Source organism: Cynocephalus volans, chromosome 1 (assembly GCF_027409185.1).
Source record: "Cynocephalus volans isolate mCynVol1 chromosome 1, mCynVol1.pri, whole genome shotgun sequence".
Taxonomy (NCBI): Eukaryota; Metazoa; Chordata; class Mammalia; order Dermoptera; family Cynocephalidae; genus Cynocephalus; species Cynocephalus volans.
Genome location: NC_084460.1, coordinates 184,310,345 through 184,335,479, shown reverse-complemented (window position 1 = coordinate 184,335,479; position 25,135 = coordinate 184,310,345). Strand labels below are relative to the sequence as shown.

The following is a 25,135-nucleotide window of genomic DNA, read 5'->3' as shown; positions in this document are numbered from 1 at the left end:
GAAAAATGACTGAATCTTGATAAGCTCTGTGAACTTTGTAGAGTTTTAACCTGCTCTATTCCCATCTCCCCCTTGCCAGCTCCACGGTAGCTGTGAGAGCAGCAGCCCAGAAGCCACTGGGCAGGGCAATAGGGGCATGCAGCTCCCCAAAAAGCCCCATTCTCAGAGATTGTTGTTATCTGACCTGCATGGAAGTTCCCTGGAAACTTCCAGGGGTCACATACAACAAAGAACATAGACTTTACACATTTCATCCGGGAAAGTTATAGAACAAACAGCAGCAACAACAAAGCCTGGGGGAATGTGATTTCCAGAGTCACCACTTTATGTTATTACCATGTCCAGTTTCAACAAGAAAAACTATGAGACACAATAAAACACATGGGTGTTGTATTTTACTTTTTTTTTCTTTTTTTTTAATGGAGTATGCTAGATGTCTATAATTTTGTTCAGATGACTGCAGAACCTAGAAAAGCTGTCACTGCTATTGATGCATAACATACTGCTATTATTAGTAAATATATATATGTACATGCAATTTGAATTTTTCAAAACTTTAGCTGTGCCATCAACTTTGGAAAAAGTATCCCAGTTTACCTTGTTGAGTTGGCATTGTGCAGAAATTAACAGCCATATTGGTCTAGAAACGTTAAACTTAAGTTTTTTTCCATTGGTACAGGGGTAACGCACTGTATTAAATATGTAAGGTCTTATCTACATGGGTTTGGTTGCAGAAAGTAATAAATTATTCTCTAAATAATGCACAAAAAACGAAAACACGCATGAAAGTGTGACAAACACACAGAGAAAAAAGCAGTCAGGAACAGTCCCTGAGCAGGTCCAGATGTTGAAATTACAACATAAAGACATCAAATCAACTATTAAATACATGTTCAAAGAATTAAAGGAAGCTGTGTTTAAAGAACTAAAGGAAAGCATGAGAACTATGTCTCACCAAGTAGAGAATATCAATAAAGTGACAGAAATTATTAAAATACACTATGTATACAAATTCTGGAGCAGAACAGTGCAGTAATTTCAATGAAAACTTCACCAGTGGGGCTCAACAGCTGAAGACAGGCTATCCTGGGCTGCTATACCAGGATACCATAGACTGGATGGCTTAAACGACATTTATTTCTTACAGTTCTGGAGGCTGGAAGTCTGCAGATCAGAGTGACCTCACGGCCACTTCTTGGTGAGGGCTCTCCTTTTTGTTTACAGATAGCTTTTTCCTTCCCGACGGAGAGAGTGCTCTGGTCCCTTTATCCCCTAATAAGGGCACCAATCTCATTATGGGAGCTTTGTCGTTATGACCTCATCCACACCCAGTCACCTCCCAAAGGCCCCACCTCCTAATACCATGACATTGGGGACTAGGGCTTCAACATATGAATTTGGGGGGTGGGTCACAGTTTATAGCAAAAAGAAAAAAGAATTTTAACAAAATGAACAAAGCCTCAGAGACCTGTGGGACACTATCAAGACTATCGACACACTCATAATGGAAGTCCCAGTAGGTATTTTCTGCCACAGGACATTTGCCCCTACTGCCGCTGTCCCTGAGTCCTTCCTCCCTTATGTGAGTGTATTACCGTGGCTCACCCACTCTCCTCTTCTAGATCTCTGCTTACATATCACCTCCACACTGAGACCTTCCCTGACCTCCACATATGAAATAGCAACTCCCTACCCTGCCTTGCCCCCCACAAGCACTTTCAGTCCTCCTACCCTGCTTCATGTTTCTTCAGAGCTGTCATCTCTCTGATATTCCTTACATCTACTTGCTTATTTGATTGTGGTCTTCTCTCCTCCTGGAGGCAAGTCCCAGAAAGGCTTTCCGGTTCACTGTCACAACCCCAGCTGTCTGCGTGGTCCCAGCACCTACAAATGTGCAACAAATAGTTTTTGAATGAATGGATTCTATCAGCCATAAAAACATCTACATTCTTTGAACCAGTAAACTCACTCCCGAGAATTTAATGATTTAAGAGAAGTGAAAAGTTCTGCAAATGCAAAGGTTTCTTACCATAGAGTTGTGCCTGCCAAACTGCATGTTACCAAGGGCACAGGCAAGGCTAATCATGAAAGAACAGCCTATGGAATCGTGTTTTTAGGAAATGGTTCTCAGAAGAGAGAGTTTTAAACAGAATCTTGATGGAAGTGGCATATTTGGTTAAGCAGAGAAAGACGCTGGCCAAAGGTCCAGGGGAAAGAATGGGTCCTGATAAATGAGAGCTGAGGGTGCCAGTCACCTAATCAGGGGGCCCTCAGAGGGAGTGAGTTTGGGGACCAGAGAGAAGTTGGAGGGGGAGGTGAGCTGGGAGGTTCAGTATAAACATGATTGAGTCTTCTCTCAATAAATATTGGAGAACCCCAAAATATCGTAAATGAAATGATTGCATCTTACAAAAACTGTTCTGAAATACCTGCAAGTTTGTCACATATCTGTGGTGTGCTCTTCCAGATCAGGGGAGTCATCACACAGTGCCTGGCAGCTCCTGTCAAACAGCCGCCCACCTGGGTGTCTCACACAGCCAGCGCCAGCAGCAAGGGCGGGACTTCCCTGTCTGGTGAACACCTCCAGCCTCCTCGGGATCCCGCATCAGATCATTCTGGGTTGTCGGCATGTTTGCAACTCTGTCAGAGAAGATCGGAGAGTAATTTCAACAGAAAGAAGGAAAAGCATTTCCTCTAGGTGAAAAAACTCTTGGGGCAAGAATATTTGAGAACACAGCAGCAACAACAGTTACCATGACAACACTCTCAGGGCACGGGCTAAGTTGATCAGAGGGATTTAGGGGGCTCTGACCCAAGTGACAAGCAAATTACGCAGGCACATGTAAATCTGAATGACAGTTGGGGAATTTCCAAGCATTGATTCATGCTCGATTCATGTTCGGCAAGTCTTTATCCGACACGGCATTGGTCCTGAGGCTGTGTGATCTGTTCCCTCATGAAGCCACAAAATCACAGTCCCTGTGCCCAGCATGTGCTGGAGACATAAGAGTTGCATAGGTCTAAAATCCCGTACCTGAACCCATGCGGGTGCCTGGTAAATCCAAATGCTCTGGATTTCAAAAAGATAAGAAGGTGCGCAGACCTTACATTCCCTAGCAGCCCCAGGTGATCTACAGCAGCAGGGTAATCGCACCATAATCAAATGCATTAGCATTTCTGTAGCAAAACATAAATATTCACACTAAGTGGGATACATAAAGACTACAGATAGCCCCAGTTCAGGTCAAAGTTTTTCTACAAAACTCATTTGCTGCAAAAGTGCAGAACACTTTCTGTTTTCAGAGCCTTTTGGAATTTAGGACTATAGATGAGGGATGGTGGATTGTGGAAATAAGCTCTATTTCCAGAGAGGCTTGATACTCTGATTTTGTTCTATTATCAACTTTACTCGAAACGAAAATAAAATGGCATTTTACCATGAAATACATTTTTATGATGCAAAGGGCCTAATAGTTTTTCTCCCATATTGAGTTTTTAAACTGTAAACACAGTTCTCTTTACATTACTGTATTTATTTCTCATTAACTTCTTGTCAACCTACTACAATACCATTTGACACTCTGCCTTTGCCTGTGCCCCTCATTTCAGTTCTATAGTGACCGAGTGGCTTTGGGCAAATGATTTTAACTCCGCCTCTCCACTGTATTGTGAAAATAATCATACTTATCAGTCCTGAGGCCAATTTTAATTAAAATACTGGAAGGACAATGCACAGCATGAGATGCGTCCAAGAAGTGGACTTGGGGATGGTCTCCATATGTCAGTCTTAACAGCTGCACCCAGGGCAGTCCAGAGTCTCTCTTCTGCACAGCCTGTGCCCCCTTTCCCACTCACTGGCCCTTCATTCAAACCCAACAGCCTTGGCCTTCTGCTCCCTCTATCAGAGGCACTCCAAAGCAAGAGCCTTGCAGGAGAGATGCGACAGCACAGTCACAGCTCTGAGAGATCCCTGGCAGCTCATGTCAGGCCACTCTGAGACCAAACAGACACAGGTGTTGTGGGCTATCCCAGCCAAATTGGCTATGCACATGTAATTAGACTCTTTGGAGCAGATTTTGCAGTGCCAACATTAACATGTAGTTAAGAGTTATCTACTCTACACACACACACAACCTCACTACACAAGGATAACAAAAACAAGTCTCAGACAAATTCTGCCCCTCATACAGCCGATTACCAGCAAGCAGCAAGTGCAAATAGTCACTCAACCTCATGTGTAAGCTCCATGAAATCCCAGCAATTTGTTGATGAGAAGACACTTTGCATGAAAGGTTCACCTGAGGCTGAATCACAGCAGGATTCGACTAAGTGTCCATCCGTGAGGGCAAGAACCCTGACTCAGCAGCAGGGCCACAGGACTGTTGGGAGGTCAGGTCTGGGGCTGGGGTCTAAGAAAAGGACCTGTGGGAGCTAGTGAAAGCAGGATTATCATTCCGGGCATCTCCCAAGGGGCAGTCTCTGTGACAGTCTGAGGCAGGGGGTTGAGGACCTGGGTTTATAGCTTGACTCAGCCTCTCTCAGAGCCTGTGACTCCAGGCTCAATGCAGCCTCAGTTTTCTTGACTGTAGATGAGGAGCACTGCTTACCTCCCAGGCCACAGTGAGGGGAAAATGAGATAACATGTGCCACATATGAAAGTGCAGAGTGAGGGCAGATGTGCTGTGCAAATGTCAGTCGCTCTGATCACCCACAAGGTCTATTCCTTCCCTCGGGGCCATTGCTTAACCTCAGAATGGTTGACATGTGGGGCCAGGTCATCTGCTGCTGTGGGGCTGTCCTTTGTGTTGTAGCATATTAGGCAGCACCTCTGGCCTCTTACCCACTGAATGATGGTAGCATCCTCCCCCTTCCCTCTTGTGGCAACCAAAAATGGCTCCAGAAGTTCCTAGATGCCCCTGAGAGGAAAAGGGGAAACCCCTCAAGAACCACTACCTCGGGCGGCAGAAAAATCAGAGCCAAGTTCAGTTGGAGACCTCAGTGCACCCCAATTCCCTGTTGCACCTCCACTCCTAGGGAAAGCATGACGTGGAAGGAGAACAGTGAGGAAGAGCTAGATTCACAACGCTGCAAACTGAGATGTCTCAGAGCAAGGCTAAGATCTGCAGAGTGTGCAAGTCCTCATGTTGTATTTCTCTCCCTGGACTTTTAAATTTCTATGTATAACAATGATATGATGTCAAGATTAAATCGATGGTACAAATTTCTTTTATTGATCTGTTACATCAAAGAGAAGATAAAATATTTGTCTACGAAAAGAACACCTCGTGTTACTATCAGCTGTTTGTGAAAATGGAAAAGCACAGCTGCCTGCTGCAGGCAGAGGCGTGAAGCAGGGGACAGGTCCAGGGGACCAGCAAAGATCATGCTGGTAGGAGAGAGGGCACTCTGCTCTCTTTGCTTGGCCAGGGTTCCCATCAGTAACCCAATCAATCTTTGTGTGAACACCACTTACTTTCCAATGTGAGAGTTCTGGTTGACAGACAATAGACACAAACATGAAGGCAGCGGGAGCAGGAGATCGAAAGAGCGAGGCAAGAAAGAAAGGGGGAGGAGGATCCTAAGATGGCAGTGGCTGCGGTGGTTGGCGCGGAGTAGCTGAGGTGGAAAAGGCGGCCACTGGGCCTTAGGCAGCCGGGAAACTTGTGGACCTTCCTCTTGCCGTCTCTTAAGGGAGGACTGCTGCTGGTGGCCGGTCATGGGGGCTGACCGCCACTTTGCCCTTGGCAGGAGAGGCTGCCTCATTTACAGGCAACAGCTTTGAAGTATGGAGCAGGAAAAGAACTGTTTCTTAGCTGCAAAAGCGAGTCACTAAACAGGGAACACGGCGCCGGGCCACTGTTGACGCAGCCAGGATCCCGGAGGCCAGGGCCGCGCTGAAGGTGGCCAGCTGCCCTATTCAGGATTTGAGGTTTCAGGCCGGCATAAAAGAAGTTTCCTGGGAGCACCCGAGCCACACCGCAGGACCAAGTGAGCAGCCCAAGGTGGCGGCGGCCGAGAACAGGGACGGCAACAAAGCAGAGGCAGAGAGGGAGCCGCCCGACCTGGCACAGCCCTGTGAGTGACCCCGGCCTGGCCCTGCTCAGGGGGCAGATGCCTGCCCGGCTTCCACCTGCCCCACCAGGCCACTCACCAGCCTCGGGGCTGCCTCCATTTTCTCAGGTGGTAGCAGCTCCGGCCCGACTCGGCCAAGCCTGTCCTCCTCGCCTGGCTAGGCTCCTCACTGAGCCTTCCCACTTGCTTGCCCTGGCATGGGGCTTCCCGGGACCTGCAGGCCAGCCTCCCCTCCCAATCCTTCCACAGTTCTCTGGCGGGGCTGGTGGCGTGGAGCGTCCCCAGCCAGCGTTGGGAGGGCAAGGAAGTACGGGCTGGGCTGACTGTCACTCCACCGTACCCTGAGCTCTGGCCCCCAGTAAACTTCCTGTTACCGGGAGGCAGATACCATCTCTGCGGCCACCAGTTCAGAAAAACGCCTAACCGATTTCCGGTTAGGAAAGGAATAGTGTGGTTGGAGAGTTCCCAAGTTCGCTTGAACCTGCCGAAGAGCTGACTGTGGGCGGGCACCGGACTTGGTCCGTGCCGGGGGATTCAAAGGTGAACCATGTGCTGTGGGCTCCTCCCCCAAGGAGCTCACACTCTGGTGTGGGAGATAAGACAAGTACACAAATAACCGTGATACCAGGAGGAAGGTGATAACTCCCGAGAAAGATCTACACAGTGCTACAAAGGCACCCAGAGCGACCGGTCGTCTGCACCTAGCAGAAACCTGGTAGACTTCCTCGGCGAGGCGGTGCCGAGCAGGGTCTTGAAGGCCCAGCTGATAGACAAGGGTTGCAGAAGACACGTCCCAGCCCAGCCCAGTGCACACAGAGCGGGGAGACGTCTGGCTAGGGAGGCGGAGACTCGACAGAAACCACACACCCTGAGGGGTAGCCACTGCACAATCCAACAGCCCAGGCCAGAGCGCACAGAACAGGGAGAAGTCCTGCATGGGAAGTGGAAGCTCAGCAGAGACCACACACCCTGTGGTACCGCCCCGTGATCCAGCATCCCAGCAGAGTCCAAGCTGACCAGAGAGGTGGCTCGCCAGACAGGCCCAAGACCTGAGGCAACCACAGACACAAGGCACTAGAGGCCAACTGAGCAGTCACGGATGTAGCCATACCAAATTGGCAACCACAGCAACATCTTAGTTAGTCAATAGTCTCAAAACGGTGGTCTGTGAAACCCCCTGCCACAATCAATAAACATCAAAAAAAAGATACCAGAAATACAAAAAATCAAGAAAGTACACCACCAAAAGTTAATAAATCTCAAACTCTAGATCCTATAGAACAAGAAGCCCTTGAAATGACTGACAAGGAATTTCGAGTGATAATTCTAAGGAAACTGAATGAGATACAAGAAAACTCAGCTAGACATCATGATGAAATGAGGAAAAGTATACAGGACCTGAAAGAGGAAATGTACAAGGAAATCAATGTCCTGAAAAAAATGTAGCAGAACTTGCCGAACTGAAGAAGTTATTCAGCAAAATAAAAAACACAACGGAGAGTTTAACCAGCAGGCTTGTTGAAGTTGAAGAGAGAACCTCCGAACTTGAAGATGGGCTGTTTGAAATAACACAAGCAGACAAAAAAAAAGAAAAAAGAATCAAAGACATTGAAGAAAATCTGAGAGAGATATCAGAAACCTTAAGCGTTCAAATATCCGAGTCATGGGTATTCCAGAAGGGGAGGAAAAAGGAGATTGCATTGAAAACATATTCAACAAAATAGTGGCAGAAAACTTCCCAGGTATAGGAAAAATCACAGATCTTCAGATCCAGGAAGATCAACGATCTCCAAACGTATTCAACCCAAAAAGGCCTTCTCCAAGACATGTTATAGTTAAATTGGCAAAATTCAGAGACAAAGAGAGAATCTAAAAAGCTGCAAGAGAGAAGCGTCAAATCACCTATAAGGGAGCCCCAATCAGGCTAACATCAGACTTTTCATCACAAACCCTAAAAACTAGAAAGGAATGGGATGATATATTCAAAATACTAAAACACAAAGATTGCCAGCCAAGAATACTCTATCCTGCAAGGCTATCCTTCCAAAATGAAGGGCAAATAGTATATTTCTCAGACAAACAAAAACTGCGGGAGTTCACTACCACACGACCACCCTTACAAGAAATCCTCAAGGGAGTACTGGGTTTGATTCCTGAAAAATAGCTACCACTGCCATAAAAACCCAAGAAAAATCAAAACCCACTAGTATAATAAAAATGGCATTCATGAAGAGAAAACAAACAAAAAGGCTATCTACAACCTAAGGAACCAACAAACACAGAAAACAAACAGTAAATCAGAAAGCAAGGAAAAAAGACACCTAAGACAACCAAACAACCAATAAAATGCTAGGAATAAATCAACACCTTTCAATAACAACTCTTAATGTAAAAGGCTTAAATTCCCCAATCAAAAGACACAGACTGGCTGACTAGATCAAAAAGGAGAACCCAACTATATGCTGCCTACAAGAGACCCACCTCACCCATAAAGATTCACATACACTAAGAGTGAAAGGATGGAAAAAGATTTACAATGCAAACAGAAAAGAAAAATGAGCTGGAGTAGCTATTCTTATATCTGACAAAATAGACTTTAAACTAAAAACCATATAAAGAGACAATGAGGGACACTACTTAATGATAAAAGGACTGATTCATCAAGAAGACATAACAATCATAAATATGTATGCACCCAATGTTGGAGCAGCCAGATTTATAAAACAAACTCTATTAGACCTAAAGAAGGAAATAGACACTAATACCATAATAGCAGGGGACCTGAACACCCCAAAGTCAATATTAGACAGATCATCTAGGCAAAGAATCAGTAGAGAAACACAAGATCTAAACAATACTTTAGACCAATTGGAATTGGCAGATATCTACAGAACATTCCATCCAACAACCTCAGAATATTCATTCTTCTTATCAGTACATGGATCATTCTCCAGGATAGATCACATATTAGGTCATAAATCAAGTCTCAATAAATTTTTAAAAATTGGAATTATCCCATGTATTTTCTCAGACCACAATGGATTAAAACTAGAAATTAATAACAAATAAAACTCTGGAAACTATACAAACACATGGAAATTAAACAGCATTCTACTTAATGACATATGGGTCCAAGAAGAAATCAAGCAGGAAATCAAAAAAATTATTGAAACTAATGAAAATAATGATACATCATACCAAAACCTGTGGGATACTGCAAAAGCAGTATTAAGGGGGAAATTTATTGCAGTAAATGCTCACCTCAGAAGAATGGAAAGATGGCAAGTGAACAACCTAACACTTCACCTTAAAGAACTAGAAAAAGAAGAACAACTCAAACCTAAAATTAGCAGACAAAAAGAAATCATTAAGATCAGAGCAGAACTGAATGAAATTGAAACCCAAAAAACAATACAAAAGATCAATGAATCAAAAAGTTGGTTTTTTTAAAAGATAAATAAAATTGACAAACGATTAGCATGGCTAACAAAAAAAAGAAGAGAGAAGATTCAAATAACAAAAATTAGAAATGAAAAAGGCGATATTACAACTGATTCATCTGAAATACAAGGAATCATTCAAGACTACTATAAACAACTATACACCAACAAATTTGAAAATCTGGAGGAAATGGATAAATTTCTGGACACACACAAGCTCCCAAAACTGAACCATGAAGACGTAGAAAATTTGAACAGACCAATAACAATAAAGGAGATTGAAGCTGTTATCAGAAGGCTCCCAACAAAGAAAAGCCCAGGACCAGATGGATTCACAGCAGAATTTTACCAAACAGGAATTGACACCGATTCTTTACAAACTATTCCAAAAGACTGAAACAGACACAAATCTCCCAAACTTATTCTATGAAGCAAACATCATCCTGATACCAAAACCAGGTAAAGATATAACCAAAAAGAAAACTACAGGCCGATATCCTTGATGAATATAGATGCAAAAATCTCACTAAAATACTAGCAAACAGAATACAGCAACACATACGTAAAATTATTCACCGCGATCAAGTGGGATTCATCCCAGTGATGCAAGGTTGGTTCAACATATGCAAATCAATAAATGTGATACACCATATTAATAAAATCAAACACAAGGACCATATGATCATCTCTATAGATGCTGAAAAAGCATTTGATAAAGTTCAGTACTCATTCATGACAAAGACCCTCTATAAGTTAGGTATAGAGGGAAAGTATCTCAACATAATTAAAGCCATATATGCCAAACCCACTGCCAATATCATCCTGAATGGGCAAAAGCTGAAAGCTTTTCCTTTAAGAACAGGAACTAGACAAGGATGCCCACTCTCACCACTCCTATTCAACATAGTGTTGGAAGTACTAGCCAGAGCAATCAGAGAAGAGAAGGAAATAAAGGGCATCCAGATTGGAAAAGATGAAGTCAAACTGTCCCTGTTTGCAGATGACATGATCCTATATATCGAACAGCCTAAAACCTCTACAAATATCTCTTGGAATTGATAAATGATTTCAGCACAGTAGCAGGATACAAAATCAACACACAAAAATCAGTAGCATTTCTTTTCTCCAATAGTGAACATGCAGAATGAGAAATCAAGAAAGCCTGCCCATTTACAATAGCCACCAAAAAAATAAAATACTTAGGAATTGAGTTAACCAAGGAGGTGAAAAATCTCTATAATGAGAACTACAAACCACTGCTGAGCGAAATTAGAGAGGATACAAGAAGATGGAAAGATATCCCATGCTCTTGGATTGGAAGAATCAACATAGTGAAAATGTCCATACTACCCAAAGTGATATACAAATTCAATGCAATCCCCATCAAAATTCCAAAGACATTTTTCTCAGAAATGGAAAGAACTATCCAGGCATTCATATGGAATAATAAAAGACCATGCATAGCCAAAGCAATGCTGAGCAAAAAAAATAAAGCTGGAGGCATAACACTACCTGACTTTAAGCTATACTACAAAGCTATAATAACCAAAACAGTATGGTACTGGCATAAAAACAGACACACTGATCAATGGAATAGAATAGAAAATACAGAAATCAACCCACACACTTACTGCCATCTGATCTTTGACAAAGGCACCAAGCCTATTCACTGGGGAAGGGACTGCCTCTTCAGCAAAGGGTGCTGGGATAACAGGATATCCATATGCAGGAGAATAAAACTAGATCCATACCTCTCACCATATACTAAAATCAACTCAAAATGGATTAAGGATTTAAATATACACCCTGAAACAATAAAATTTCTTAAAGAAAACATAGGAGAAACACTCCAGGAAATAGGACTGGACAGAGACTTCATGAATACGACCCCAAAAGCACGGGCAACCAAAGGAAAAATAAACAAATGGGATTATATCAAACTAAAAAGCTTCTGCACAGCAAAAGAAACAATTAATGGACTTAAAAGACAACCAACAGAGTGGGAGAAAATATTTGCAAAACATACATCTGACAAAGGATTAATATCCAGAATATACAAGGAACTCAAACAACTTTACAAGAAAGAAACAAGCAACCCAATTAAAAAATGGGCAAAAGATCTAAGTAGGCATTTCTCTAAGGGAGATATACAAATGGCCAACAGACATATGAAAAAATGCTCAACATCACTCAGCATCCAGGAAATGCAAATCAAAACCACACTGAGATACCATCTCACCCCAGTTAGGATGGCTAAAATCCAAAAGACTCTGAACGATAAATGCTGGAGAGGTTGCGGAGAAAAAGGAACTCTCATACATTATTGGTGGGACTGAAAAATGGTGCAGCCTCTATGGAAAATGGTATGGAGGTTCCTCAAACAATTGCAGATAGATCTACCATACGACCCAGCTATCCCACTGCTGGGAATATACCCAGAGCAATGGAAATCATCAAGTCGAAGGTATACCTGTTCCCCAATGTTCATCGCAGCACTCTTTACAATAGCCAAGAGTTGGAACCAGCCCAAATGTCCATCATCGGATGAGTGGATACGGAAAATGTGGTACATCTACACAATGGAATACTACTCAGCTATAAAAACAAATGAAATACTGCCATTTGCAACAACATGGATGGACCTTGAGAGAATTATATTAAGTGAAACGAGTCAGGCACAGAAAGAGAAATACCACATGTTCTCACTTATTGGTGGGAGCTAAAAATTAATATATAATTCACACACACACACACACACACACAAAATAAATAAATAAAACGGGGGGGGAGAAGATATAACAACCACAATTACTTGAAGTTGACACGACAAGCAAACAGAGGGGACATCGGTGGGGAGAGGGGGGGAGGGAGGAGGGAGGGAGGTTTTGGTGATGGGCAACAATAATCAGCCACAATGTATATCGACAAAATAAAACTTTTTTAAAAAATAAATAAATAAAATAAAATAAAAAGAAAGAAAGAAAGGGGGAGGCGTGGGCAGGAAAGGAACACACCAGAGGGCAGTACTGAGTTTGTCATTTGGACGCAGAAGAAACGCTCATTCATTCTTCTTTCCCCTTTCAGGAGATGACTCTGCTTCCTGTATGTCATGAGGAAACTAAAGTGGAAACATGAGGCCATTTGAGAAAGCTGGGGCAGCCTTGAGAAGTGCAGCCTGGCCCGGAGTCAGCCAGCAGCTCCCAACATTGAACATGGTTGCAGTCTTCCTTCCACCTTCCGTGTCCCAGACCACACAATAAGAGTATTCAAGAAGGAGTCTCTAATGTTTACAGTGCTTCTGCAGCTTTTAGGAGCCCGTAAAAATTGCAGATTCCCAGACACTGTCCCCAAAGAGTCTGATTCAGTAGGTCCTACTGGGACCCAGGGATCAACCTTCTGATGCAAGCGGGGCCTGTACCACACTCAGGGAAGGACAGAGTCACTGCTCAGTTTCCTTCCAAGGCTACCCAACTATACTTGGGAAGAAAATCGACTCAAATGTTTTGAGGTCTATTTAAAGGCGTTTTTAATAATTGTATTCTGATAAGTTGAGGTAGCCAGATATATAGCTACAGTGCCCTGAACGTCTCCTCTGAGGGTTGAGGCAAAAATAAAATAAAATTAAATAAATAAAATCAAACCCAGAAGTCTTGAAGAGCAATGTAGAACATAGTAATGTAGAATTCTTCTGTAGGACTTTTGAAGGTTCAGCACACTGCTTTACATTACAAAAGCTTTAAACTTCTCTTTCTGTCTCTATCTCTGTCCCTCTCTCTCTGTCTCTCTCTTTGTCCCTCCCTTCTTCATGGAGCTCACTTTTTGCCCTATGGCCCTCATCTTTTCCACCTCCACTTCCACCAAGGCCGCCTGGACTCTGCCTCAGGGTCAGGGACCCTCCCTGCCATGAGCAACCCATTGGAAAATGTAGTCTAGTTTCCTGTCCCAGTTGCTTTCCTCTCACATTGGGATCTGGAGTTGTAGGGAATAAAGCATCTGCCATGTTATCCTTAGATTGCAACTAGAAGTTTACAGTTAAGTTTATATTGCACCAGAAAAAACCCAGTCAAACATGGGTATCCCATAGCAGTTGGGAACCCCTATTGGTTTTGAGGAAAAAATTGGTGTTGATTAGAAAGTGGAAGGGAGCCTAAAAGACTTCAACCATTTAAAAAAATTAAAACAGGTAATACTATAGAAGTTGGGTAGAAGGAGGGAAAACTCAACAGTGGGTTTCAGAGGTTCTAATCAATGATTCTCCTTGTAAACAATAAGTGAGACTCCAGAGCAGAGTCAAGATGGTTCTCCTTGGGGACACAGCACAGTGGCTGGTGCGTTTGATCAGGAGGCTCATTCTCACAACTTGGCTCATGCAGTCGGTCATCAATGCCCAAATGATCAGCTGCTGTGCAGTGGCAGTGTGCCAGGTACTGTGGAGAACACAAAAATCCATAAGGTCTGTGTGAAAAATGCCCTCACCCATCCAAGGCCAAAGGATGGACACAGAGACATGAGGTACAATGAAGCGAGACTTTAATTATGGCCTTGCAAGGTTCGGGTGTCTGACGGGCAGGCACATGGAAAAGGGCTGCAATGATCAATTTATTCCCTAGTGCACAAGTCCTTGCCCCCACCTCCTCATTGGCTGATAGTACTATGGGGTGCACAATCTTCTTGGATGACGTCTAAGGTTACCCCAATTTAGTACCCACTTGTAGGAAATTTCTTTGTCTGAGGGCTCAGGACAAGCCCACAAAACAGGCCCACCCAAAACCCTGTGAAATGAGAAACATTAGGAAATGAAGAGAACAATAAAGAGCTATTAACTCATTACCGCCTCAAGGACAACTTTATCTATTCAGCGACCCCCCAGGAATGGACTGGACCAGACAACTTTCAGGCTGGGCCTGAATTATTTCTGAAAATGAAGCACTTAGATTATTTTCTTACAATCTGGACTCTGGAATCAAGATGCACGCTCTCAACCAAACACAGCCCAGGAAGGGAGAATACCAGGCAGTGAAAGGGGTAAGGAGAGTACAAATCTGGGGATGATACCCCCAGCTGGGGTGAACAGGGAAGACGTCATAAAGGAAACAGAATCAGAGCTGGATATTCAAGAATGGGCTTATAGGCACAGAAGGCAGAACAGATATCCCAGGCAGTAGACAACAGCAAAAGTAAAGAGCTGAGACAGAAAGGCATGAGGTCAACTTGAGAAAGAGCATGCGTTCCACCCAGTGGGGAGCATGGAATGAGCATGCAGAGGAGTTTTGAGCAGCAGTGTGCTGTGGGTTACTAAGCTCTAATCTTGCAGCTCCCAGCCTATTCTCTCTCCTGGGTGCTGTGCTCCTAGGGTTGGGGCTCTGCAAACCACATTCCTGCTTCACTGGCTCCCTGCCTGGTGCTGACAAAGGGGGTGCCAGAGAGAGATGGTGAGGCTGGAGGAGGAGGAGGGGACAAGCAGGGTCCTGTGTGCTTCCTATGCCTGCTGCTGGCCTCACCCCAGCAGTGCTTCTGCATCCTGCCAGAGGTTTCTGCTTCCCTTTGGATCCAGTTCAGGGTTTTCCTATTTGCAGAACCAGCCTCCCTACACCCTCTGCAAGCAGCACCAGCACCAGCCCAGCAGCCTCCTCCTCAGGGGCCCGAGTCTCCCTCCCGAAGGGCCCATCCCGCAGTCATCTAAGTTTTAACCATTCCACTGTCTTACCTTTGTCCCCCCAGCTCAAGGGAAGTGGCTGCTTCCTGAAGCTGGTCCCTCCATGATAGAGTTCTCCCTGCATCTTTTAGTTACCTGGTTAAGAACTTTAGACATAGTTGACAATTCTTTATATTAAATTCCCTTTATTAAAATAGCTGGTTTGATTTCTGTTTCCTGGTTGGACCCTGACTAATAAAATCAGGAAGAGGAATTCAATCTCTATGGAATGAGAAGGACTCTATTCCACAACTTGGAAATACAAGAACATCCTTTCCATGCTTTCATCTAAAACAAATTAAATCCTATCTCATGAGCTCATCACATCAGGCTAGACATTTTCAGGGCTCCAGTCCCCAGCCCAGAGGCAGGTGAAGATGTAGGGGGTTTGCACAACACCAGGACATTAATCTGTGAGGACACTTCATACAACCTAGTCACTTCTGAGATACCTGCTGCTCAACTCACTGGCCCCATGAAATCCAGGGGCTTGGGGTCTTCTGTCCCGAACCTCAGAGGTCAGAAATCCTTGCCAGGTGCTGCAGGGTCCAGTCCATGGCCTCACTAAGATCTTCATGGGCTAAGAGTATAGAGTAAATTGCAGTGCCCAGCATATGTGCTTCAAATAAAAATTTAAAATAAATCCTAAACTAAATGTCGGGAAGTCCAACAAAATTCAGACTTTTTTCCTCCAATGACAACTTTGGATTTTCTTTCGAATATCAAATTAATTCTAAAAATTGTCTTCTCACTCCTTGACGGTCCTGTTTTGCTGGTGCCCTGAGCACACCAGGAAATGCTCCAAGGTTTCACCACACCGTCGGGTGAGTGTCTACTGGGAGACAGGTGTGAGAGTCAATTCTTTATTCTCTCCCTCTCTTTCCCAAACCTCAAAAGAATTCCTTTTTCCCCTTCCCACTATTAAACTTGCATGAAAATCTCTTCAACAAGTTCAGACTCATGCAAGACTGGAGGAAGGGTTGCCACCATACAGCTTCTTCAAGTAAACCAATGTAAAGAGTACAGCTACCAGTTTGGAAAGGGGGAGAGAGGAGGAGGTGGACAAAACAGATCAAAACACCAATCTCAGTAAATCTCAATACTTAGCCTGCCTCTTTAATTTGGCAGGGAATTACGAGCCATTTGAGGTATCAGAATAGTGTACAAGAAAATCCTCAGAAAGACTGCTGTCATCAAGTTATGCTTCTTGCCATGATGGGATAACTAGTACCAGAGGAGCCTCCTGCTGCAAAGGAAGTTTTTCAGCTGTAAGAAGTGTATGAAGAACCTACTTTCATACACTAGACAACAGGCAGGGTAGAGCCCCAGAAACCTGCATAGGGATCTCCTTGAGTCTTTGGCTGAATACTGAGCTGTGCTTTGTAGGATGAGACCCCAAGTGGCTCAGGATACGAAACCATGGGAAACCATGAGCAATGACCACAGCTCACATAGGATGGAGACACTGGAGTTCCAACCAGAGTGGACAGTGGGCTAACCTAGTTAAAGAGTTAAAGCTACTCTAGATCTGCCAAAACCAAGTTTAAAAACAAGGACTAAAAAAAAATCCAGCAACTTGCAAGCAGATTAACTGCCTGCCAGAATAATGACCTGCACTATTTAAATGAAGACAGCAAAATCCAGACACTCCACAGCCTAACATTCACAACCACAAATCACAGCAATTCAAAACCACAACAAATGATAACATCATTCAATTAGCTCATCTCCAAACCCTGGAGGCATCCAGTTCATTTATCTATGGCAGATCTTGTCAACCACAGCTTCAAAATAAGTTTTGAATTCATCCATTTCATTCCATCTACATTCCTACCACTAGAATTCCAATCAACATCCAACCCCCAGCCCTGCAGCCCTCTAGATCACATGATCTACTTTTATCTCCTTCTTTACACTTACCGTATCTGAAATAGTCACCTTTATTAGGGGTCTTTGATGTTACTATTGGTCTCCAACTAGAAAGTAAGCCCAATTACCTATTTTTTTCACTGCTGTTTCACAGGGTCTAACGAAGTGCCTGTTCTTATTAAATTTTCGTTGCATGAATAAATACATGAATAAATTTTCCTGTCATAAGAAAAAAAAAAACCACAATGAAGAAATGCCACCATATATCCATCAAAATAATAAAATTTAAAAGCCTGACAATACCAAGTGTTGGTGACATTGTGGGAAAACTAACTCTCCTAACCCTCATGTATTGCTGGTCAAAGTGCAAAACAGAACCACCACTCTGGAAAAGTTTGACAGTTTCTTATAAAGTTTCATTTACACTTAATAAATGCCCAGAAACCTCACTTCTAGGTATTTACCAGATGAAACAAAAACAGGCTTACATAAAGATTTATTCTCTTATACTCATCACAGCTTTGTTCACAATGGTTGTGAACTGGAAACAACTCAAATGCCCGTCCATAGGTAAATGGATAAACAAATTGTAGCACATCTATGGGATCGATGGGATACTGCACAGCAACTTAAAAATTAGTTCTGATACACCAAAGAATTCACTAACATGCTGAGTGAAAGCCAGGCACAGATGAGTGCATTCTGTATGATTTCATGTACATAAAATTACAGAAAAAAGTAGTTGTAGTGAGATGAATCAGATTGATTATGTGAGTCCAGGAGGTTGGGAGAATTGATGGCATATGGGCACAGGGGAATATTGAGGGGTGGTGGAAATACTCTATATGTAGATTCAGATAGTAGTTACACGTGTATGCATATATCTTTAAACTCATCAAACTGTACATTAAAATGGGTGCATTTTTATTACATGTAAATTATATCTCAGTAAAGTTAATTTAAAATGTATATTTCCTTTTTTTTTTTTTTTTTTTTAAAGTCCTGAAGGAATAGTTGTCCTTTAGGTAAGTGGAGGATGGATGGAAAAGGCTAGAGACTAGAAGAGTCTGAATTCCCCTCCCAAGCAAGCTGGAAACCTAGGTTCCCAATTGGGTTTTGGTATTTTCCACTAAGCCCAGACTTAGGGTGTGGAGTAGACAGAAACAAAAATCAGCATTTAGGGATAAAGGTAGTCCAAATGAAGTATCTGATCCATTATGGGGAGAAAGGGCAGATGTTCAGAAGCACAGACATAAAAGCACACCCAACACTCAAATAAGATCAGCAAAAAGAATGAGTAGATTTGATGAGTGACTGATACACCCACCCGGGGCTTAAGTGCACCTTGCAGTGTAGATGAGGAGAAAAACCAGTGTGCTGTCTACTGTCATAGGTCAAGTGCCATGTGGCAATGGAAATGGAAAAAAGCAGAAAATATGAAAGGCCCTGAAGGGAGAATCACTAGAACTTAGCAAACAATTGGCTATCACAGGGAACCTCAGAGACAACCTGGTCTTCAAAGCCTGAGTCCCTGCGAGAACGTTGGGGGTTAGGGGGGCATTAACCAGAGCAACCAGCTCAGAAAAATAAGCCAGATGTTGCAGAGAAAAAAAAGTGTTCAACCTGGGGAATGCTGAGCTCAAGGTGCCCACAGGACAACCAGAATTTCAGGCAGGGAATGTTAAAGTAGAGCACAGGAGGGAACTGGAACACACATCTGGGTTCAGAAGCCTCGCTGTTTTGCACTGAGTGTCTTTGCACACGCTGTTCCATTTGCACGAAACACTCTCCCTCTCCTTCACATCTACCAAGTCTACTTTGCCTAAGAGACAACTTCAAATGGAACCATAAAAGTGGTCCTGGACTCCTGTAGGCAAAGTAAATAGCTTTGTCCCCTAGCATCTAACTGTGCTAATTGAGGTTGAATGGAATGGCTGGGCTGTAAAAGAGCCTGAATTCTGGGGTCAGAATGATCTGGATTCCGATCCCAAATCTGCCATACACCGGCGGTGTGACCCTGGGTCACTCACAGCCTCTGGAGCCCCAGAGTGCTCTTGGGTGACAAGATTGTATCTCATAGAGTAAATGAATTTGACAAATTCCTAACTGGGGGCACCTGGTGGTGGCAGTTGTGGCATGCTGCACTATAATCGATAGAAAACCTCTCTCTCCCCGCTTCTAGGTTTCTGCAGGTCTCCGTGAGCCGGAGTTCACATCATGCTTGGGGCTGCAGGGAGCTCGAGGAGGATAGGAGACCGGGAGATCAGCTGGGCACCCCAGCAGGGCTCGCTGTGACACTCAGAATTTACATTTGTGACTTGCCAGACACAGACATGAGGCCAGCATCAGCCTGCCACCTTCTGCCAGACCGAAGAGAAATAACGCCTGCAACTGTGAGTCACTGTTGAGGTTTCTCGGCAGATCCACTGTGGAATCCATGGGGAAGCTGTCCTGGGGTCCAGTCGGCGTCCCCTAGGGCGACAAGCGCGAAAGGAGAGTTGGGAGTTGGCTCAGATACTGCGGGGAGGGGAAGTTGGCCTCTGCAAGGATTTTCGTGGGAGGGTGCCCTCAAGGGCACCACGACGCGCGGACAGCGAGGACGTGACCCGTCGAAGCGGGCTTGCTGTCCCAAGGCGAATCTGGAGCTTTGGAGCATTCGCTGGAAAGCCGCATTCCGGAAGCCTGCCCTGCACGCTCGGCCAGCTAAGTAACTGGCCACCGCTGGACAGGGGAGCACGAGCCCGAAAGTGACCCAGCCCAGTCGCTGCGCTCAGAGAGCGCCTCCGCCACCGCAGCAGCGGAGCTTCCCGGAGCCCAGGGGCCGGCGCTGGGGGCGGGGCCTTCGAGCGTCCGGCCAATCGGCGCCGCGGATGCGCGGTCACGTGGCTTCCGCCGGGCCGCGCTCTTCCGCCTTGGGCCTTGCGGCTCCCCGGACGGGGCGACAGGGCTCTACCCGCGCGAGGGCCTGGGCGTGGCCGTCCTGGCTTTATCCTGCCGCCTCCAGTCGGCCGGGGGCCCAGACGTGCCCTCGCCGGGGCGGGAGAGGTGGCTGCGCTACCGGGCGGCCGCGGGAGCCCCCGAAGCTGCGATTCCCCGGCTCCTCAGCGTCTTCCCATTCCGCTCCCTGGAAACCTGGAGGCCCGAGAGAACGTTCCAGCAGGAACTCAGGGGTCCGCCTCGTCATGAGGGATGCTGCTCTCATCATGAGGGATGAGGCCCGAGGGGAAGGGCCAGGCCAAATGCTCCGGTGCACTTGATTCCCCTGTCCCCGAGGTGTCAGCCGTCCAGCCCAACCTGGGCTACCAGGACGAGACCGCCCACTACCAGTGCCGGCCTGAGCCCCTGATGTCGCCCCTGGCCTTGCCGCTGCCCCCTGGGCCCGGCATGGACCCGCGGGAAGGAGGAGGCCGACCATGGACTCCAGCTGTCCACAAGGATGCTCTGGGGATGAAGGGGCCGCTTCTTAACCACAGCGCCAGCCCCGGGAGTGAAGAGTGGACCCCTCAGATATCCTTCTCTGAGGGGACTCCTAAGGAGATACTAAAATTGTCCCAACTTTTATTCATTGATATCAAGTTAATGGTATTTGTCTCAGACCCAAGAGCAAGAAAAAAATGATTGATACCTTAGAGCCAAGCTAATCTACGTCAGCCACCCACGGGTGGGTCAGAGGCCCCTCCTACCATTTAAACTCTCCCTGGAAATGCCTGAAATTCCACCTTAGCAGTTAGTTCTCAGATCTTAAGAACCATCCTCTCTAGATTTATTAATAGATGAAATGCAGTTATCCTCTGAATTTCTGTAAGAAATGAGGTTAATTAAAGTGCTGGGTTCCTGAGGAGAGGGAGGTGAGGACACAAAGAAGACAGAAGAGGCTTCCCTCCAGGAGGGAATCTGGGGAGACTCTCAGAGGGCGACTGGATCCATGGGGTGCAAACAAGTCAGGAAGTTATAAAACCCGGTTTATGAAGTTCATGTAACACTCCCCAAGCTGTAGACGGTTGATTTTCTGCCCCTGGTGGGGTTCTGACACAGAGACCACATGAACCTACCAAATACTCACAGCCACGTGTGGCCACATTCATGAGGATATGAACAAGGAATCCCAATGCTCTCCACTGGCCAAACGTCCCTCTGAGCACCCATGTCATCAGAGAGTAAGATTTCAAAATTAGGCCTCTCCAGGATTCATTAGAACCGTTTCTGCTTCCCCTTCCAGGAAGCAAAGCCAAGCCACAGTCAGAAAATAATGAGAACATCATTAAGTCAAAGGAAAACAAGATAACAAATCAACTATCCATGGCTCCAAAGAAGAGAGTAAGAACTCACAGGTGGCATTTTTAATATGGGAATTCCTATACTGTGTGAATACGCTCTTGACTCAGCTCTCTTCATCTGCTCTGACTCCTGCAGATTTCAAAGAAAGGCCCAGTTGGGAGTGCAGATGCTGCAGAAGGAGTGCTGGTCATTAATCATCTGAGGAAGAGATCTGACCTTCTTTCCTCACCATTCTGGAAAAAAGCCATCTACAAGCCAGCCCTGCAGACACCTTGATCTTGGACTTCTAGCCTCCAGAACTGTGAGAGAATAAATTTCTGTTGTTTAAGCCACCCAGTCTGTGGTATTTGTTGTGGTAGCCCTAGGAAACTCATACACGCAGAGGAGTCAGGCAGCCAGCAAGCAGAAAAAGTGGAATTATACCAAATTGATTGATTGAGGGCACAATGTTCTTTTTCCTCCCAGGCAGCATACCCCACTGCATGAACTAGAAAAAGGCACCCCTTTCTCAACATCCATTTCTGCTATCTGCCAGAAGATTGGCCTAGAATGACTGGAATGAGAATCGTGACCCAGAATTGCTCAGTGCACAACATGCACCACTGTACCTAGTGGCCTAGAGTAGAAAGCACCCATGGACACCCTCCATAGCAAAGGGACACATAGGCCACTAATCAGGCTGATGCTCCCCTAGCACCAGACAGCAGTCTACTCTGTGAACATGGGCTGAGGAGAGCCAGCGAGGCTTCATATTTCCGTGCTGCCCCTGCGCCTGTAGGACACAAAGCTTCCTTCAACATCTTCAGAGGTACTGGTGATACACACTTGGGGCTGTGTGCACCTGTGCTTGTAGGCAGTGCTTGCTGTCTCCTGACATTTTTGATATTGTAAGTACTTTGAAATCTACACATAATGCATTAAGGTTTCCTTTTTGCCTAAATAATCTGAGGTTTCAATTTAATGTTGATTTGGGTCAACGGTCCAAATATTATATATCCTACTGCGATTAGTTTGCCTAAAATTATTTTCCAGAAGAATGATTTTTGAAACAAGAACAATAAGCTAAGGGGGTTGACAAGAGGTGGTTACAGTTTATATGGCCATTTAAACAAAAATCTGTCAATATCACCTTTTACAAGGGTATTTTGAAATTTCGTGAAATTGGGGCCAGCTGGTTAGCTCACTCGGTTACAGCATGGTGTTATAACACCAAGGTCAAGGGTTCAGATTCCTGAACCAGCCAGCCACCTAAATAAATAAATAAGTTTCATGGAAAAATAGAATTAAAAGATGATACAAATCTTTCCATGAACTTTTGAGGTACCCTGGCATTTTCTCAAGTGGTTAAAACAAAACACTAAAGGATTTTTAAGATATTCAACTGTTTCTGGATATATCCTTTGAAAGAAGAAGATTATTCTTCATTTTAAAAGCTATCTTTCTACTAGTAAGCAAAAAAAAGAAAGATCATATAAAATGAAAATAACCAGTGTGAGGGGAAGGAGATTTCTAGAGGAAAGATCTCTCAAAGGCTCATGACAAAGGTGTTTTGTCCACTAAAAAACAGACAAGCTATATTTGGGTATACATTGAAAAGCAAGCAAAGTGGATTAAAAAATAACTTTTTATTCTGCTAGCACCAGTCTCTCTAAAAAATACATGTTATGCTGTATGGTGGACTGATAATCCCCACGATTGGCCACTGTAATACTTCTGGTCTGGCAGGTTCTTCCAGGATGTTGCCTTTACCCCCCTTCAAAGAAAGTGTCTATTTCCCTGTCCCTTTGGAAGTGGGAGGGTCTTTGTGAATGGAATTTGATGAATAGAATGTAACAGAAGCACCGCTGCCTTACTTCCAGGCTAGGTCAGTAGGATCTCCACTCGGTGTTCGGTATTGTCGTGTGTGTTCGTGTTCTCTCTCTCTCTCTCTCTCTCTCTCTCTCTCTCTCTCTCTCTCTCTGTCTCTCAGTGCTCATCCTTGAAACCCAAAAGTTCGTGGAAAAATAGAATCAGAAGATAATACAAATCTTCCCATAAACTTTTCAAAGTACCCTCATACAGGGGGAGGAGGTGAGGTAGAGATGGAAGAGTGAAGACCTTCTCATAATAGAAAATCAACAAATAATGTGTAAAAGACAGGTGTAACATGAAATAACAGTGTAAACTCATATGGAGGTGGTAGTTACAATAATGGTCCCCGAAGATGTCCAACTCCTAATTCCTGGACTCCGTGAATGTGTTATGTTGCATGACAAAAGGGACTTAGCAGGTGTGATTAAATTAATGACCCTGAGATGGGGAGATGATCCTGGATTGTCTAGGTGGGCCAAATGGGAGATGAGGAGTGGATGGAGGGACAATCCCTCACCTTTCTGGACCCTTCGGTTCCATATACTTACTTAACTATGTGTATCTATTACTTTGATAAATTTTTTTTAAATTCAACAACAGATCCATCACTTGCTATTACCCTAAAGAGAGGAATACTGAAAAAGAATGGATCATAGTACTTACAGGGATAGATCTTAAACAATTAAATAATAGACAGGGGTTTCATGAGCACCTACTGTGAACCCCACACATACTAGGTAATCAGAGGGATTTTTTTAAACTTCCTGGCCCCTGCACTCAGGCGCCTATAATCCCTCTGAACAGGCATGCCTCCCACTTGGCAAGACCCAGAGCTTCGGCAGCAGCGGCCCTGGGCTGCACACGCCTCACATGCACTGGGAACTGGGAGGCAGGAAAGATCAGGCTGAGTTGGTATCATTAGAAGAAATCGTTTCCTAGAGGGCAGGGCTTGAACTGACCTTGAGGAATTGGGGGACTTTGGATGAGTGGGAGGTATGGGAGGACAGATCCTCGAGAGGAAAGTGAGAAGCCTCGTGTTGGGGGACACTCTGGAGACCAGCTGAAGGTTCCATACAGATGGGATTTATCCAAGGACAAGCAGTAGAAGTACACAGAACACAACCCATTGTACCCGACTAAGTTTGCCATTAATTTAGAAGATTTCATGCTTTAGTGAGTAGATCCCACAAAGAGGGACAAGAAGGAACCCGTGGCACCAGCAGCTTGAAGGTCACATCACCTCTTCTGAGATGTCCTGTCTGTCACTGATTCACTCAACAAACACTTGGAGCTCCTGCCACATACCAGGATGGCTCTAGGCACTGGGAGTACAGTCATGGGCAGGACAGCCTGGGAGTCTTCCCTCCAGACTCACTTTCCAGCAGGGGGACTGATGATAAATACAGGCATTTATGCCAGAGGGCAATGACTGCTTGCAAGAAAAGGAAAGCCAACTGAGGAAAGAGGGTGTGTTATTTTGATGGGGAATCAACAAACACAGAGAAGACAACATTTGAGCAAGAGGGAGTGGCTGCTTGACATGACTTACCTCTACTTGCTTGTCATGGCATCACTGATAAATCTCCACCAGACCAAATGAGGTTCTGTGGTTTATCCTTTGTCATCTGTAATGATACCAACAACAGCCCCACTGCCAGAAGAAACCATTCCAGATGTTTGCTCCCATTTGCAAAAGTTCTAGCTCAGCTGCCCAGATCTGTTTGCAATAAACATCTATCAGCTGTTCAGCAAACAGGGCAAGGCAATCTGCAAAGATAGACATAGACACATGGTGACCTCCTTCCATGTCAGCTGCCAAGACATGCATATCAGAGTTCTGAGAATAAGCACGTTCAAGAGCATGCTGAACGTGCTGTCCTCCACAGAGCTTCTGGGGCCTCACCTTGCTATATGAGGCTGTGCAGCCATG

General features: G+C 44.8%; 1 protein-coding gene and 1 long non-coding RNA gene across 2 annotated transcripts; one reads left to right on the top strand and one right to left on the bottom strand.

The window, feature by feature from the left end:
- Positions 1 to 1,814: 1,814 nt before the first annotated feature.
- LOC134372919 (uncharacterized) lies at positions 1,815 to 24,837 on the bottom strand. Its single transcript, XR_010022913.1, has 3 exons — positions 24,755 to 24,837; positions 2,430 to 2,640; positions 1,815 to 1,884 (listed from the first exon to the last, which is right to left on the bottom strand). It is a non-coding gene; the product is annotated as an uncharacterized LOC134372919 (long non-coding RNA).
- LOC134387478 (uncharacterized) lies at positions 13,808 to 21,690 on the top strand. The gene is made up of 7 exons (XM_063109940.1): positions 13,808 to 13,936; positions 18,976 to 19,157; positions 19,259 to 19,367; positions 19,498 to 19,690; positions 19,806 to 20,246; positions 21,296 to 21,393; positions 21,490 to 21,690. Exons 1-7 carry the CDS (start codon positions 13,808 to 13,810, stop codon positions 21,628 to 21,630), a joined length of 1,293 nt encoding a protein of 430 aa, XP_062966010.1. The 3' UTR covers positions 21,631 to 21,690.
- Positions 24,838 to 25,135: the final 298 nt, after the last annotated feature.

Coding starts and splice junctions, on each gene's coding strand:
- LOC134387478 (XM_063109940.1), top strand. CDS start 13,808: ATGGTTCTCCTTGGGGACACAGCACAGTGGCTGGTGCGTTTGATCAGG. Junction 19,368..19,497: donor GCACCCCAGCAGGGCTCGCT/GTGACACTCAGA, acceptor GTTTCTCGGCAG/ATCCACTGTGGAATCCATGG. Junction 19,691..19,805: donor CGAGGACGTGACCCGTCGAA/GCGGGCTTGCTG, acceptor ACCGCTGGACAG/GGGAGCACGAGCCCGAAAGT.